Source organism: Sminthopsis crassicaudata, chromosome 3 (assembly GCF_048593235.1).
Source record: "Sminthopsis crassicaudata isolate SCR6 chromosome 3, ASM4859323v1, whole genome shotgun sequence".
NCBI classification, from domain to species: domain Eukaryota; kingdom Metazoa; phylum Chordata; class Mammalia; order Dasyuromorphia; family Dasyuridae; genus Sminthopsis; species Sminthopsis crassicaudata.
This window is the reverse complement of record NC_133619.1, coordinates 249,045,925-249,060,883: the sequence shown is the minus strand read 5'-3', so window position 1 is coordinate 249,060,883 and position 14,959 is coordinate 249,045,925. Positions and strand designations below refer to the sequence as shown.

Below are 14,959 nucleotides of genomic sequence, written 5' to 3'. Positions count from 1 at the left end.
CAAAAGGTCAAATCAAAAAGGGTAAAGGACTTCTATCAAATAACTTTGTGAATCTGCCTGCAGAGAAAAACATGCCGTCCCCAGCATCAGCCCCTGGAGCTTCAGACGGCCACTCACTGCCACCGTGGATTACTCTAGCCAGGCAGAAGCGCCGGGGCTCACGGGAACAACATCAACCAAGCAAGGAGGAAAAGCTTGTGACACCAGCCACAAAGCCAGACACAGAAAAGCCGAGGGACGATCTGGACAGAAAAGAGGTGCTTACTCATATAACCTTTATCCTTTTCTTTCAGTACTATCCAAAAACAACTTCTGCTACCGGAAATGACAGGTGCCCAGAGATTCTGAGGGGCACTGGAAGCATAATATGGGTCATTGATTTACCAAATTAGAGAGCCCATTTTGATAAAAAACACACACACACACAAAACCCACTGTCTCTGAAACTACAATTCCGTAACTGAATTATCAAAGTGTAGCATCCATTTTGATTAAAAGGAAAAAAAAAAAAAATCCCACCTCTGTGGACGATGGCCACTGAAAGCACAATTTGACTTTTACTAGATTATAGCATTTATTTTAGTTAAAAAATTAAAACAATTCACCAGCTCTGCAGGAAATATGCAATGAAACCTCAATTGAGTTATCAAATCATAGCAACCGTTTTAACTAAAACACAACCCAACTCAGTGACTCTGCGAGGGAGGTTGCACTGAATGCATGACTTGGTTACCGTGTTACATTTGGGGGGGAACCCCACAAATCAGCCCCCTTTCTCTTTTAGGGCTATGAATGAGTCAGATCCGCAAGTGATTCACTTAGGCAAAGAGAGTCAAATCTCTCACCGTCTCCCTGTTGTCTAGGCAACGACGCTTGGCATCTGGAGAAATGAAACAAGGTTAAAAATAACTTCTCAGTTTGACGCCTGGTGACAATGTCAACACTCCATTCGGGCTCCTTGCTCGGTGATAAATGAGACCCGAATGCGCCTGGTGGCACGGGCTTCATGCTGGGGCCTCCGCTGAGCAGCACTCTGATTGGCTGCTGATTATTCCTCACACGGGCTCCCGAATTAGGAATTAGAGGTTCATTTTTGCATTCCGGAATGCAAGCAGTTCCTTCCCACCCGAGCAGCTGGGTGGGTGCGAGTTGTTTTTTCCACTAATAGTTTCAGATTCGGTTTTGGGCTGACATGATGAGATAAAGAAGCACTTGAAATTGAGTGTTAATGATGAGATTGACAGAGGACCTGGTCCTACATTTCCATTTAAAATTGAGAAGTTACAGATCACCAAGAGGCACAGTTATGAGGAGGTTTCAAAAATAAATATATGGACTATTTAGATAAACGTCTGTGATGTCTTAGCCCAGTTTGTCCCTTCGGTAGGGTATTGTAAGGGAAAAAAACCACGGGATTTGAGAACAAAATGTCCTGGGTTCTGTCCTTTATCACCTTTGATATTTTGTGCAGATCACTTTACCTTCCCTGGGACATCTTTAAGATGATTAGATTAGATGGCCTCTAAAATTCCATCCTGGTATAAATTGATAATATTAGTATAGATATCGTGTGTTTCTACCAAAAATTCTAATTTTAAAATGAAATATTTGCCATTAGAATGGAACATAACGTGGCAAAAAAAAAAAGTAAATGAATAATGCCAGAATATTATGAAAAAGGTGTAAGTCATTAACGTAAGCATTAAGTTCTGAAGGTCAGTTCAATGGAAGAACAGCCAGAACAAACAAGACTTTGTCACCCATCACTGGCTGTGTGACCCTAGCAAAGTCCCTTCCCTTATAAAATGGAGAGGTTTGGGTTAGAGAGGTGATCTCTAAGGTCTAAAAAGCCAATTTTTAAGTACCAATTATTTATCTATGGAAAGCTGCAGAAAGCTTTTTTTTTTTTATCCCAAAGAAGGGAAAGGTATGTTTCCTACAGTGATCCTCTCAGATTTGCTTGGGGATTGGAGCAAATTAAAAAAGAGAAAAAGAGAGACACAGAAATTATTTAACTTGAAATTTATGTCTGAAGAAATAGATGGGTTGTCATTCATGTAAGGTAGAAAGGATTCTCACAGATCTTACAAATAGGAGTCCTCCATAAAGAGGAAATCACAAGGTCTAGGTACATGGATCCATATATATGTTTAATTTCCCCCATCTACACAAGTGATCTCTCTCTGTGTCTCTGTTTCTCTATCTGTCTCTCTGTATGCGTCGCTGTCTCTCTTTCTCTCCTCTTATCATTTCCATATGAAATAAATTAGTTCACACACTCTGCTTTTGAAAAGCACCTTCTTGGTTCCAAATCAATGTCAGTCTTAGTCATAAAGTGATTACAAGTGAAATTATTAGTATTTGCCCTTTTAAAATCTCTCCATAGGATCGCATTAAGCAGCAAGCCGACTTTGTCCGGAGCAAATCTTTCCTGGTGCAACCAGCTAAAGCTTCTGAAGAACAGAAGCCAAGAGCAAAGCTGAATATCAAAGAAGGACTTCATCGAGGCATTTCACTTTCCCATCAGAACCTGGGTATGAAAAATGTTAGAGATAACATTATGAGAACATTATGTGTTCTAACAATTTTATTTCAAGGAATTCTGGCATCTGAGTATTCTAGTTTTCATTTGGTCATTCACACGTTCTTTTCCCCCTCAACAAAATAAACTGTTTACAAAGTCTGTTAGATGCTCTTCATAATTGTTATTTAATATAAAAAAAAAATTATCTGAAGGAATACATCTACTTACAAGGACTTCTCTGCTGCACATTGTTAAAATAATAGAAATAGTTTGCGATGGATTGGCAAGCTTCCCATTCAGAGTATTTTTCTTTTCTTTCCCAGCAGCTCAAGCTCCAGTGATGACTGAAAAAGAACTGAACCAGCTAAAGAGGGCCAGTTATTCCAGTGCAGATCAGCCATCCTGGATGGAACTTGCCAAAAAGAAGTCTCAAGCCTGGAGTGACATGCCCCAGATTATAAAATAGGTTGACTCATAGCTGATTTAAACATTTTTTTTTCACTTCTTTGACAAGTTAATAACCCACTTAATGAAACTGCTAGTTAAGTCATGGCACAGGATCTATGAAAACTGAGAGTGATTTTATCATCAAGTTAGAAGTGGGGGAAATGTGAAGTAAAGGGGAGGTCAATGAAATGACTATAATCTTGGGCCAGAGTTTACTAAAATCTTTGAAGTGATAAATATTTGGAATGAGACACCTGGGAAGTCATCCAGATACCATTTCTTATGGGCCAATAGGAACAAATGTGTTTTTTTTTTTTTAAACTTAAATTTCTTTTGTAATATAGGCTCTGCTGCTTGAGGGAAGAGCAGGCTGTCTCAAGTGAAATGTGTGCTAGAAAATTAGACTTCTTTTCCAGGCTGGAATAGAAATGGTTTCATGAATATGATGAATATGCCCTTCCTTCTGAGGACAAGCCTTTGGATACCCCCTGATCAGAGGGTCCCATGTGTTCTTGTCCATGTTTATGACCAAAATTGACCTTAACCTTAGAACCAAGCAGAAGATGTGAACTAATTTATTTCACATTGAAATGATAGAGGAGAGGGAGAAATAAAAAAAGAGACACAGAGAAAAAGAGACACAGAGAAAAAGAGACAGAGAAAAAGAGAGACAGAGACAGAGACAGAGACAGAGACAGAGAGATAAACAGAGAAACAGAAAGACAGAGAGAGAAACAAAGAGACAGAGAGAGAAACAGAGACAGAGAGAGAAACAGAGACAGAAAGACCCAAAAAATATCCTCAATTTGGAAACTACATATAAGAAACTTTTAAAAGATGTTTTCCATCTGATGTGAGTGTCCTTAGCAGTTCAGGACTAAAAAGCAATCCATTTAATAAAGGAATGAAACATAGCCTCTGTTAAATGATAAATGTTCTGGTTTTCAGTAGTGTCTGGCTAACTATAAATAAAAAATATTTACTGTATAAACCAGATACTAATTTTTTTTTGGAGGGGCAGAAACAATCAGGAAAATAACCTAGTCAGTTTGGATTAAATACAATATCCAGAATGAGCTATGATTATTTCTGCTTCATTTGGGTAACAATACATCATGAGCCAAGGAAAGAAAGGACAAATAGCATTAGTCTCAGAATTGTGTCTGTGTATTATAATCTATAGTATATATGTCTATTTTTTCAAGGTACATTTCCAAAGCCTTTTTTTTTTTTTTTTGAACAGGACAATCTCTGCAGGAATATATATATAGCTAGCCAGGGACACCCTGCCAGTGGGATCAGAACAATCTCTTCATGTATTACAGTTTGAATTTATTTGTACCCTAAGGCTGTCTATCTTTATTGTATTTGAATCCTCATGAATAATTCTTTTTCCCCCCAGCCCCTGAGATTACAAAGTAAAATTAAGCAGGTCTGCCTTAAATAAGCTCAAAATAAGAAATACCTGATACTATAATGAGGTGTGACTCTAGTGGGAATGCTACTTAAATGATTATGCAAAGCTCTAAGATACACACTTTTCTTTTTCATCTGAGAAAACCATTGTCCATTAACACTTGCATCTTGGTTCCTTTTATTAGCAGAACAGAATGTAAAAGGTAGAATATGACCTATTTTGAGCTTGTTAATAATCTCTTCATATCAGTACTAGACTTCCTTCTCCCTGTTGTCTAAATCCTTTCCTGAGCCTGAACTGGGAGGTTAGAGAAGGTGCTTTAACCCTTCAGGATACTAAAAAAATTAAATGCGTGCTGGAACCTAAAACCTTTTCCTTTTAGTTAATATACCAGGCTAGGTTTAGACTAAAGTCATTATGGCTTTGTGGCCCCTGCTATTGTAGCTTGAAATATCAATGTTTGCAAGATACATAGTGAGATGGCAGTGTTATTTAGTTGAAAGAGACCAGAATATAGAGTCAGAGGACCTGCATTCCCATCATTCATGGCTTTGCTTCTTTTACTACCTCTAAGATCTTGGAAAAGTCATTTAACCTGGAACTGGTTCATAATCTAAATTAGAGAGTTAATTAGAGGCTCACTAAAGTCCTTTTCAGCTTCAAAACCTCTACTTACTTATGAGCAGTCTAGGATCGTGCCTAGTATTTGAAAAGGGTAGTACCTAATTGTCCAACATATGAATGACATAAAACTGGCAGATGACAAGAAGCTGGAAGGTACAGTTCGTACATCAGAACTGAGTATTGAGTTTTAACAGGCTGGAACAGTTAGTGAACCAAAGATCACCCATAAGATAAAATGTAACAGAGACAAGGATAAAGTTCAGTACTTGGGTTAAAGAAATCAGTTGAAGAAGTTCAATTTAAGGGGGAATATGGGTAGAAAGCAGCAGTTTATTTGAAAAGAAAAAAAAAACCTGGGAATCCAGTTAACTGAGTGTCTGAAATGCCTATTTTACATCAAGGCTGCTTCAGTGTACTACTGTGGTCCTCACCCATTGGCTAGGATGATACCCCACTGACCATGAGGGTCATGGGAAAAATCAAGTGCTTAATAATGTTCGCTTAAAGCCTGTCTTGCCTATTTTGGGACTTCTTAAAAACATTTAGTAGTGTATAGAGCACTGACTTCAGATTTCTGAGTATCTAGAATACTGCATGTGGTTTTAATTATCCTACCTATTTTCATCTTTGAAATGTTGTCCCTTGTGTATAATACTCATTGATTCAAATATGTAATATCATGAAATTGGGCTCCAGTGGCTATCCAGTTACACTCACATCTGAATCATTGCTAGGTAGGTTTACCTTCTTATGCATGTCTTAGCCAGGTGTGAATGCTGTATTTGATTTTTCTTTACCTTGGTTTGTTTATTATCAGGAGAGGATACTATATATATGCAGTATTATACTGAGGCAGTACAGAATCTTTCTCAAAATACCAATGCATTCTCTGTGACATCAAGCAAATGTCTGTCACCTCTAATTTACATCTGCAATTCTTGCCAGCATGGGCCATAGCTCCTTTTTCAAATGATTACATCGATTAAAATGGAAATTCGAGTAACTATTAAACTATTCTTTCCTCTCTCCCTACCCACTTTCACTAGCACTTGAATTTTGGAAAAAGTAGCTAGTATTGAGCCAGGCTCTGCCTGTATTTCTCCTTAGCCATTGCTGCATAGTGACTATCAGTGCTTTTACTAATGGTCTCATTTTGAGCAAGCTGTGATGACCTACTTCATGAAGGGAGCTGAGTAATCAGGATGATTGTAAAGTATTTTGTAAATATGTTATGCTTTCAGAAAGAGGAAGCCTTACTGATTTAGATATATGAGGAACTCTCAACTGAGGCTTTTTAGAGGGTTTTAGAGGGTCATATTCAAAAGAAAGGAGGGCACATATCCAAGGATGAATATGAAAGTGTCATAGGCCTGCCTGCAATGAGTGTCCAGAAAACTAAAGCCTATTTGTGAACTGGGGCTATCAAAAAATGCTAAGGGCTAATAAAAAGGGCTTTCGAAAATGTGTAACAAAGTCTTACAAAAAATGTTGAAAACTACCTTTTCATATGTCTGAAAAATAAACTATTATTTGAAATTTTTTAAAAAGAAAAATGTGTAAGTTGGGAAAAAAAAGTAAAGAAGAAATGAGAGATAGGTCAATGATCTAAGGTAAATAGAAAGTTTAAAATAGATGAAGAAAAAAAACACAATTAAACCTCTGCTTCTTTCTTCTCTGTTAAGAAGTTGTTATTTCGGACTCTTCAGTTGTTTATTTCTGACTTGGAGTTTTTGGGCAATAATATTGAAGTGGTTTGCCATTTCCTTCTCCAACTCGTTTAAAAAAAAATGAAGAAATGGAGGCAAACAGGGTAAAGTGGCTTACCCGAGTCACACAGTTAATGTCTGAGGTAGGGTTTGAACTCAGAAAGGTGGTCCTGATTTCAGATTCAGCACTCTGTCATTTGCACTACCTAGCTGCCCTCTTTCAAGAAGAATGTTTCTCAAGCTAGAGAATGGAGGGGGAAGAAGAGGGGAGCTGAAGAAAATCCAAATGAATGAAGAGATCATAAGAAAAATTTGAATTGCATGAGTTTAAGCCATCAATCCAAATAAATTGCATTTCAAAATATCAACCAAATTTGAATACTAGCTAGACTAAAACAGATAACAGAGAACTAGAGACAGGCAAACTTCCTGATTTTCAAAAGGGTAAAGATTTACTGTAGATAAATAGATTTGATGTCTGTTCATGACAATAGCTAGCATTTATATAGCACTTGAAGGTTTACAAAGCATCCTGCAAATATTTGGTGCTCATGACTATCCCACAAGTTAGATGTTATTATTATCTTCATGTTACAATTCAGGAAAATGTGACTTGCACAGGATCACACAATTAATAAGTATCTCAATTTGAATTGGAAATCAAGTTTTCCTGACTCCAGATCTAGCATTCCATTCATTTTGCCACCTAAAAATGGAGGCAGTAAACACCAAGAGCCAGTGAGTTTTTCATTAACAATTTATGTCTAACCTCTTTTTGTTATCAATTAATCAACAAACATTTCATGAAGTAGCAGTGTATTCAAGGAACTGTATTGGTGATACAAACACAAAAATGAAAGCCTCTTTGCCCTCAAGCTTACATTCTTGCTAGGGTTAATACACAGGTAAAACTGAGAATGGACAAGTAGGTGACTCAATAGATAGAGGGCAGCCCTGGAATTGGGAGTACCTGAGTTCAAAACCAGTCACAAACACTAGCTTTGTGTCTTTGGGCAAATCACTTCATCCTGTTTACCTTTTTCCTCATCTGTAAAATGAGCTGGAGAAGGAAATGGCAAACTATCCTTAGTGTCTTTGTCAAGAAAATCCTAAATGGGGTTGTGAAGAGTTGATCACAACTAAAACTACTAAACAATAACAAAAGAACAGGGAAATGTCATAGATATGATGAGGACAGCAAATCATAATAAAGTGAGCTTGGAAAAGAGAGTTAAATGCTTTCTAAACTAGTTGAAGAACAAGATTCAAAAGGTGTTAATTAGTCATTGCCCAGTGTCAGTCTGGAATAAGGGTATTAATGAAGAACTTGTAGAGGCTAGTGAAGTGGGATCTAGTGAGTTCAAATTTTTTTTTCCTATGATGTAGCCTACATAGAATCATTTTTGTGGGCATATGTTTCAGCTTTGCTGATTAAAGCTAGAAGAGCTAGTTAATATGTTCAATGACATGATTATTATCCAAAAAGATATTGCAAAAACACTAGGCTTGGAAAAAACACTAAGCTAAAGCTAATAAAATGAAATTGAATATAGATTTTTTTTTACCTGAACTCAAGGGGGAAAAATTTGAACAAAAGTTTAGATGAGCAGGGATGACAATTCATAGATAATTGAAATCAAAATTAAAAAGATGTGGCTTAAAATACTGGTTCTGACATATATTGGTAGACTGACCTGGTGAAGTCATCTGATCTCCTAGTATCCCAGGCAGATGCCCTAGATTTGTTTAGTTCCTAAGGAAAAAAAGGTCTTGATCTGAAATTTTCTTACAGGAGAGTTTCCTGTTACAACAAAACCAAAGGTCAAATTCTTTAAGGTCAAAGACTTGAAAGCAGTTCACATGAAAAATGCCAGTAGAAACATCAGCAGTGTACCATGATGTCCCACAAAGTATCCCATCCAGAGTGAGGCAGATGGTAACCTCCCTAGAGTCTGCCCTTTTGAGATGACATCTGCCCTGTTCAATTCTAGCTGGCCACATTTTTGGAGGGAAACTGACAAACTGGAATCCTCCTGCAATAGAGGGAAACCGGAATAAAGATGGAATATAAATTTCTGCTCTTGAGGGCATTTTGTATCATCAGTATTCCTTGAATACACAGCTATTGTTTGTCCTCCTTTCTGGAAGACGACCATGACTTTGGGGAGGTGATATCATGATATGCAAGTGAATTGGATTCAAGTGAAGGAGAGCTGTGCAAGGTCCCCTGCCTCACTTTCCCTTCCAGAGTTATTTGGGGCCAGGGGCAAGATAGATCAAGATGACTGCAGATGGCTCTGTTTGAAATATGTAAGGTCTTCAGTAGGTCTCAGTTTGACTGAGGCTGCACCCATTCAGTGAATGATTAAGGCTGGGGAGCAAATGAGGAAAAGATCTCATTCACTTAGTAAATCTAAATAATCTAAATAAATGAATGAATGTGTGTGTATATGAATATATTGCTACTTAATGATGACCAACTGAAAGAACTGAAGATGTTAAAGCTGGAAAAAAAAAAAAGAAATGGCATAGGAAATTGGAGGAAAGAAGAGAATTATCTTCAAATACTTTAAAGGGCTTTCATGTTAAAGAGTTCCAATGTGTGTTTTTAGACTAGCTCTCCTGGAGCGGAACTATGAGCAATGTGGGTCAGAGGTATTGGAAGGGAAGTGTTGGCTAATGTTAGGAAACAGTTGCTAGCAATTGGAGTTCTCAAGAAATGGGATGAGCTGCTTGGATTTGGTCTTTCTAAGCTTTGGCTTTTGCAATTTTGGAGTTAAGTTTTGTTTTGTTTTGTTTTGTTTTGTTTTTAATCTCCAAATTGTTGATTCCCTGTGCATTTCTCCTTTTCCTCTTTGATTTCAAATAGCTTGTTTACCTTCTAGATAATTACAGACTATTTTGTCCCGGTGATATTGTATGATTCACGTCCATGGGGGTCAGCAAACTTTAACCATGAAGATTTCTACCAAGAGAGATGGAGATATCTTTTACTATGTTCTGAAAATTCTTCAAGATAAGGCATCTACTGTACACAAGTCTTCAACTAGATCCTTAAAAGGAAAAAAAAAAAGCACTCTTTGCAGTTAAATCACACCTCCCTTACACTCCCATCCTTTGCCCTGTTTGCTGTGGTCTAACTTGGTATGTTTTTTCCTCTTAGACTTAAATTGTGCAGAAGAACTAAAGTTTATTAAAAGAGAAATAGCTAAGAAGGAATAGATAGAATTATTGCAATAGCCTGCTGGTAGGTCTGCCTGCCACAAGTGATCCAATCCATTTTCTATTCAGCCACTAAAATGATTTTTCTAAAATGCAAGTCTTATCATGTCATCTCCCTTACTCAATAAACTCCAGTGGCTCCCTATTGCCTCCAGGAGCAAATATAAAATTCTATTTGGCATTCAAAGTTCTTTATAACCTATCCCCTCCTACCTTTTCAGTCATATTTTTTCATATTCCGAAGTATGTACTCTTTGATCCAGTAACATTGGTGTCCTGACTATGTCACAAATGACATTCCATCTCTCTGCTCTGGGCATTTTCTCTGGCTGTCCTCCATCCCTGGAACACTCCCTGCTCTGATCTGGTTATTGACCACCCTGGCTTCTTTTAAGTCCCATATAAAATTCTCACCTCTTACTGGAAATCTTCCTTAACTCCTCTTAATTCCAATGTTTTCCCTCTTTTAATCATTTCCTGTTTATCCTGTCTATAGCTTTCTAAGTATATATTTGGTCACATTCTCCCATTATATTGTAAACTCCTTGAGGGCAGGCCTTATCTTTTGCCTCTTTTTGTGTCCTCTGCACTTAGCACACTGCCTGGCACATAGTAGGCGCTTAATAAATGTTTATTGATTGATATTTACTTAGATTATAAATCATTGACACATTTTGTGCAGACCTATTTAAAGATGCAGCAACCTTCAGTATGTAGAATATTGTCGTTCTATTATTAAGGAAGATAGGGTTTAGGGTTGGAAGGGACCTTAAAAGTCATCTCTTTTAATTCCTCTATCTTATAGTAGAGGAAAATGAGCCATTATTACTTAATGTTTATGGCACTTGTTATGGTTCAGACTCATGATTTTGCTGGTATAGGGGAAGCTTCCTCTGTCAATGAAAAATTGTCTTCGATACTAAGAAGTTAATTGACTAGCCCAAGATCATACAGCCAGTATGTGTTCAAGGTAGGGTTTGAAATTAGAGCTTCCTGAATTTGAGACCAACTCTCCACACTACACCAAAATGACTTTCAACCAGAAAGGACTAAAAAAAAAATTCAGATTTCAGAATTGAGGAGATGATCCTGCTCTCCTTTCTATATAGGTGAGTACATAGTATGCCACTTAAGTTTTCTTAAATCTTTCAGCTTAGAAACTTCAAAAATGTTTTTGACAGTTAAAAGTTCCCTTTCCAAAGTATATTAATGCCTCTAGAGACTATCCCTTTTAACCATTGTTCTGTATCTCAACCACCAGGGTCATTTTCTCATAGTAAATTTAAATTTCTTTCAGCAAACATTATTTATATTCCATATTTTCCCCATTCACAGTTTGGAGTGTTTTGGTCTTTAAATTCTATCATTTCTCACACTGACTATTTTATTATTTGATTGTAGAATTGTTATTTACAATTTCTATTTTCTCAGACCCATCTCAATTTATTTTAAATTTTTTTCTCTTATTTATTGTACAAGATATAAAATAAAAACTGATTTTCATTGTATCTTGTCATGGGAAACTGGATTTTAGATTGAAAAAAAATTACTTTGGAGATGCTGGGACCCAAAATACAAACCAGGAAAGCCTCTCTAAATTGCATATGGAAATATGAGTGAAAATCATGTTAGAAGCAAACATATATATACATATAAGCTGATATTTGCAAGAATGAAAAGTCTCTTGAAGTTAGACATGTCCTTACTCCAGAGTTCAAGGTTAAGGCCATTTGAAGTATATATTAAGGTGTGCAAAAGCCTGAACTTGTTTTTATTTTTTTCTGTACATATTGAAATAATGATCAGTAGTTAACACAATCAGATTCTCTAAACTTCAGCGTAAATATATTTTTGCCCATTGATGAAAATCCACAATCTGATTTTGACTATAATATAGCCCTAAACCAAAAGAAATATTTCCTCTCAATCCTAGAACAAAGAATTTAGGATATTTACTCTAGCTGATTTGCATAGGTCAACTCTCTGGTAACCTGTAAAATGAAGAAGAAAAAGGGCAGGAAAAAACCCAAATGCTGCTTAATCCCACTCCTAAATTCTGGTTAGAACTATATTGATGCAATGGAAAGAATGCTGCATTTGGAGTCAAATGGATTTGTCTCAAATCCTGTATCTGACATTATCTATAATACCTGAAACGAGGCATTTCACCACTTTGGGCCTCCCGTTGTTCACTTGTAAATATGAATGAGTTGGACTAGATCACTCCTAACTGCCCTCCTAGCATTAGATCTATTCTCCTAATGTAGGTATATGGGTATGGCTATGTGTGCACACTTGTGAAAGCAATTCAGTGTGTGTCATTTTGTTTTCTTTTGAAAAAGCAAAGTAGAGTCAACAATCGACTACATCTCCTTAAAATTGGGTCTCTTTTCAACTATACCCTTCCCTCCTTGTACAGGTATTTTTAGTAAATGTTTTTTTTTTTTAAAGCTCTACTTACATTTCATTGGTGTAAAGAACTCTTAGTGGGGAAATTAATCTCTGTCAATGCAGATCGATATCCTTTCTGCAATTTGCAGCTTGAGAAAGTTTCCTGACTTGGTTCCTAAGCTTAATTGTTCATATCATAGGAAGATTCAAAAGAATATTGTTAACTTGTTTGGCATCAATTTTTCCTTTTTCTTGGTGAGTCTGTATGGTAGATCACTTTTTATGCTAAGGAAGCAAAAAAGGACAAGAGAATATAATGTTTCACTATATAAGGAAGAAGTGTAATCATCCTACAAGAATGCCTTTGTGTTCAGTCATATTATCTTGTATCTAATTTTAAGCTATATAGTTTAGACTAAGCGGATAGAACAGTCTCCAATTTTGAGATAACAGATTTTGCTTGCTTGATTGGGTATTTTCTGAGCCAAATTTTCCTAAGAATCTTTCTTGGAAACAAGGTAAAGTTGAAGGAGATTTTTAACTCCTCTAACTAGCTAGTCAATTAGTACCATGAAGGAGTTAGTAGTGTACCTGCTGAACTGGGAAAATTTGACTGATTGTCACAAAGGGCTAAGCTAGATATAATATGCTTACAAAATTATTGATTTAGTTTTCAAAGGGATCTTAGAATCTATCTAATCCAACTTTTTCATTTGATGAAGGGAGGAAGGAATGAAGGAAATAAGCATTTTTAAGTGCCTTCTGTGTGCTAGGCACTGTGCTAAGTACTTTATAAATTTTATCTCATTTGATGAACCTCACAACAGCCCTAAGAGGTAGGTGCTATTATTGTCCCCCATTTTACAGAAGAAGAAATTGAGGGAAACAGCATCTAAATGACTTGCTCAGAGTTACATAGCTAGTACAAGTCTGAAATCAAATTTGAACTCTGGTCTTCTTGACTTGGAGCCCAAGGGCTTTCTGTACTGTATTCCCAGAGAGATTTAGTGATTTTCCTGAGGTCATATAGATAGTAAGTGACCAAGATCATATTTGAACCCAGGCCTTTTTAAAAATTATTTATTTTTCTCCAATTACATATAAAAACAATTTTTAATATTAATTTTTAAATGAGTTCTAAGAACTCAGGTCTTTCTGAATCCAAATCAAACTAGAAGTAGAAATAATATGCATGATGCAAAAGAGAATTTTACACCCTCCCATGATCACCAATGCTTAGGTAAATATAGACCTAAATAAAGCTCCTTTACACTAACAGGTTTTTTAAATTGTGAAAAAATTGCATAATTATGTCTTCTTTGTATTCTTTGTGAGCTCAGAACTTCTCACTTGGCACCTACAGTTTCTCTTGGTCTTCCAAACATTATGGTCACAGTCATGTTTTTGGTCTGATTCATGTGAAAACCTTGATTCCCAGTGTTCCATGAGTCCCATTTTAAGTTGTGGAGCAGTTTGTTTGTATTTTTTTTGTAATATATTTACTGTGGTGGTAGAGAAACCATGTGAGTGAATTTATAAAATTTCAGACGAAAACAATAAATTGGAAGTCTCCCTCCATTGTCAGACTGTTTGTTTATTGTTCTTCAAAAAACCATCCCTATTTGTGTTTGCTTAAAGGAGGGTGCAAAAATCCACTGATGATCAAGATTTCTAACTAACCCTTTCCTTAGACACTATACCAACATTTCTCAAACTCTGTCCATGTATCTTTGGTGTCTTCATGGTGTATATACAATTACTGTGAGAAAATCCCTATACTCACATTTCCTTCCTAAAATATGAAATGATGAAGGTATCACAAATACTGCATGATTGCAGTATTGTTACCTGTTACCTGAAACAAGACATTTACCACCCTGGGCTACTAATTAGCCCACTGCAGTGGAGGGTGTAGGGTCTGAAGTCCAGAAGACTCATCCTACTAAGTACAAATACTGTCTCAAGGCATTTACAAGATGTGAGATACAGGGCAAGTTATTTCACCCTGTTTGCTTCAGTTTTTTCACCTGTAAAACATGCTGGAGAAGGAAATGGCAAATCACTCCAGTATCTCTGCCAAGAAGACCCCAAATGAGGTCATGAAGAGTAATATGCAACTAAACAACATTTGTTCTGTGAAAATGGAATCAATTCTAATTTTCTCCCAATTTCTTTGATACACATACATACACACACACACACACACACACACACACACACACACACACACACACACACTTTTTCCCCCTCTGAGTAGGGATTTTCTATCTCCAGATCTCTAGACCGGCAACATGATGTCTTATATTTCCTTTTTTTTTTAAATTGATAACTTTTTATTTTCAAAATACATGCAAAGATAGTTTTCAACATTCATCCTGGCAAAACCTTGTAATCTATATTTTTGTCTTTTCCTCTCCCCCTTCTCTCTTCCCTAGACAGCAAATAATCCAATCTAGGTTAAACATGTGCAATTCTTCTAAACATTTCCACATTCATCAAAAAATCAGATCAAAAAGAAAAAAAAATGAGAAAGAAGAAAAGCAAACAACAAAAAGGATGAAAATACTATGTTATGATCTACATTCAGTCCTCTTTTTGGGTGCAGATTGCTCTCTCTATGACAAGTCT

General features: G+C 36.4%; 1 protein-coding gene across 5 annotated transcripts in view; it reads left to right on the top strand.

Moving 5' to 3' along the window:
* CRACDL (CRACD like) overlaps positions 1-9,242 on the top strand; it is a 227,623-nt gene extending 218,381 nt beyond the window's left edge. For 3 of the 5 annotated variants that reach the window (XM_074300363.1, XM_074300361.1, XM_074300359.1), the window contains 3 exons: positions 64-257; positions 2,387-2,534; positions 2,848-9,242. In XM_074300363.1, coding sequence (XP_074156464.1) covers positions 64-257; positions 2,387-2,534; positions 2,848-2,990 — 485 coding nt within the window. In that variant the 3' untranslated portion in view covers positions 2,991-9,242. The remainder of the gene's footprint in view (positions 1-63; positions 258-2,386; positions 2,535-2,847) is intronic. The other 2 variants (XM_074300362.1, XM_074300360.1) reach the window with 1 other exon arrangement.
* The last annotated feature ends 5,717 nt before the right edge of the window (positions 9,243-14,959 follow it).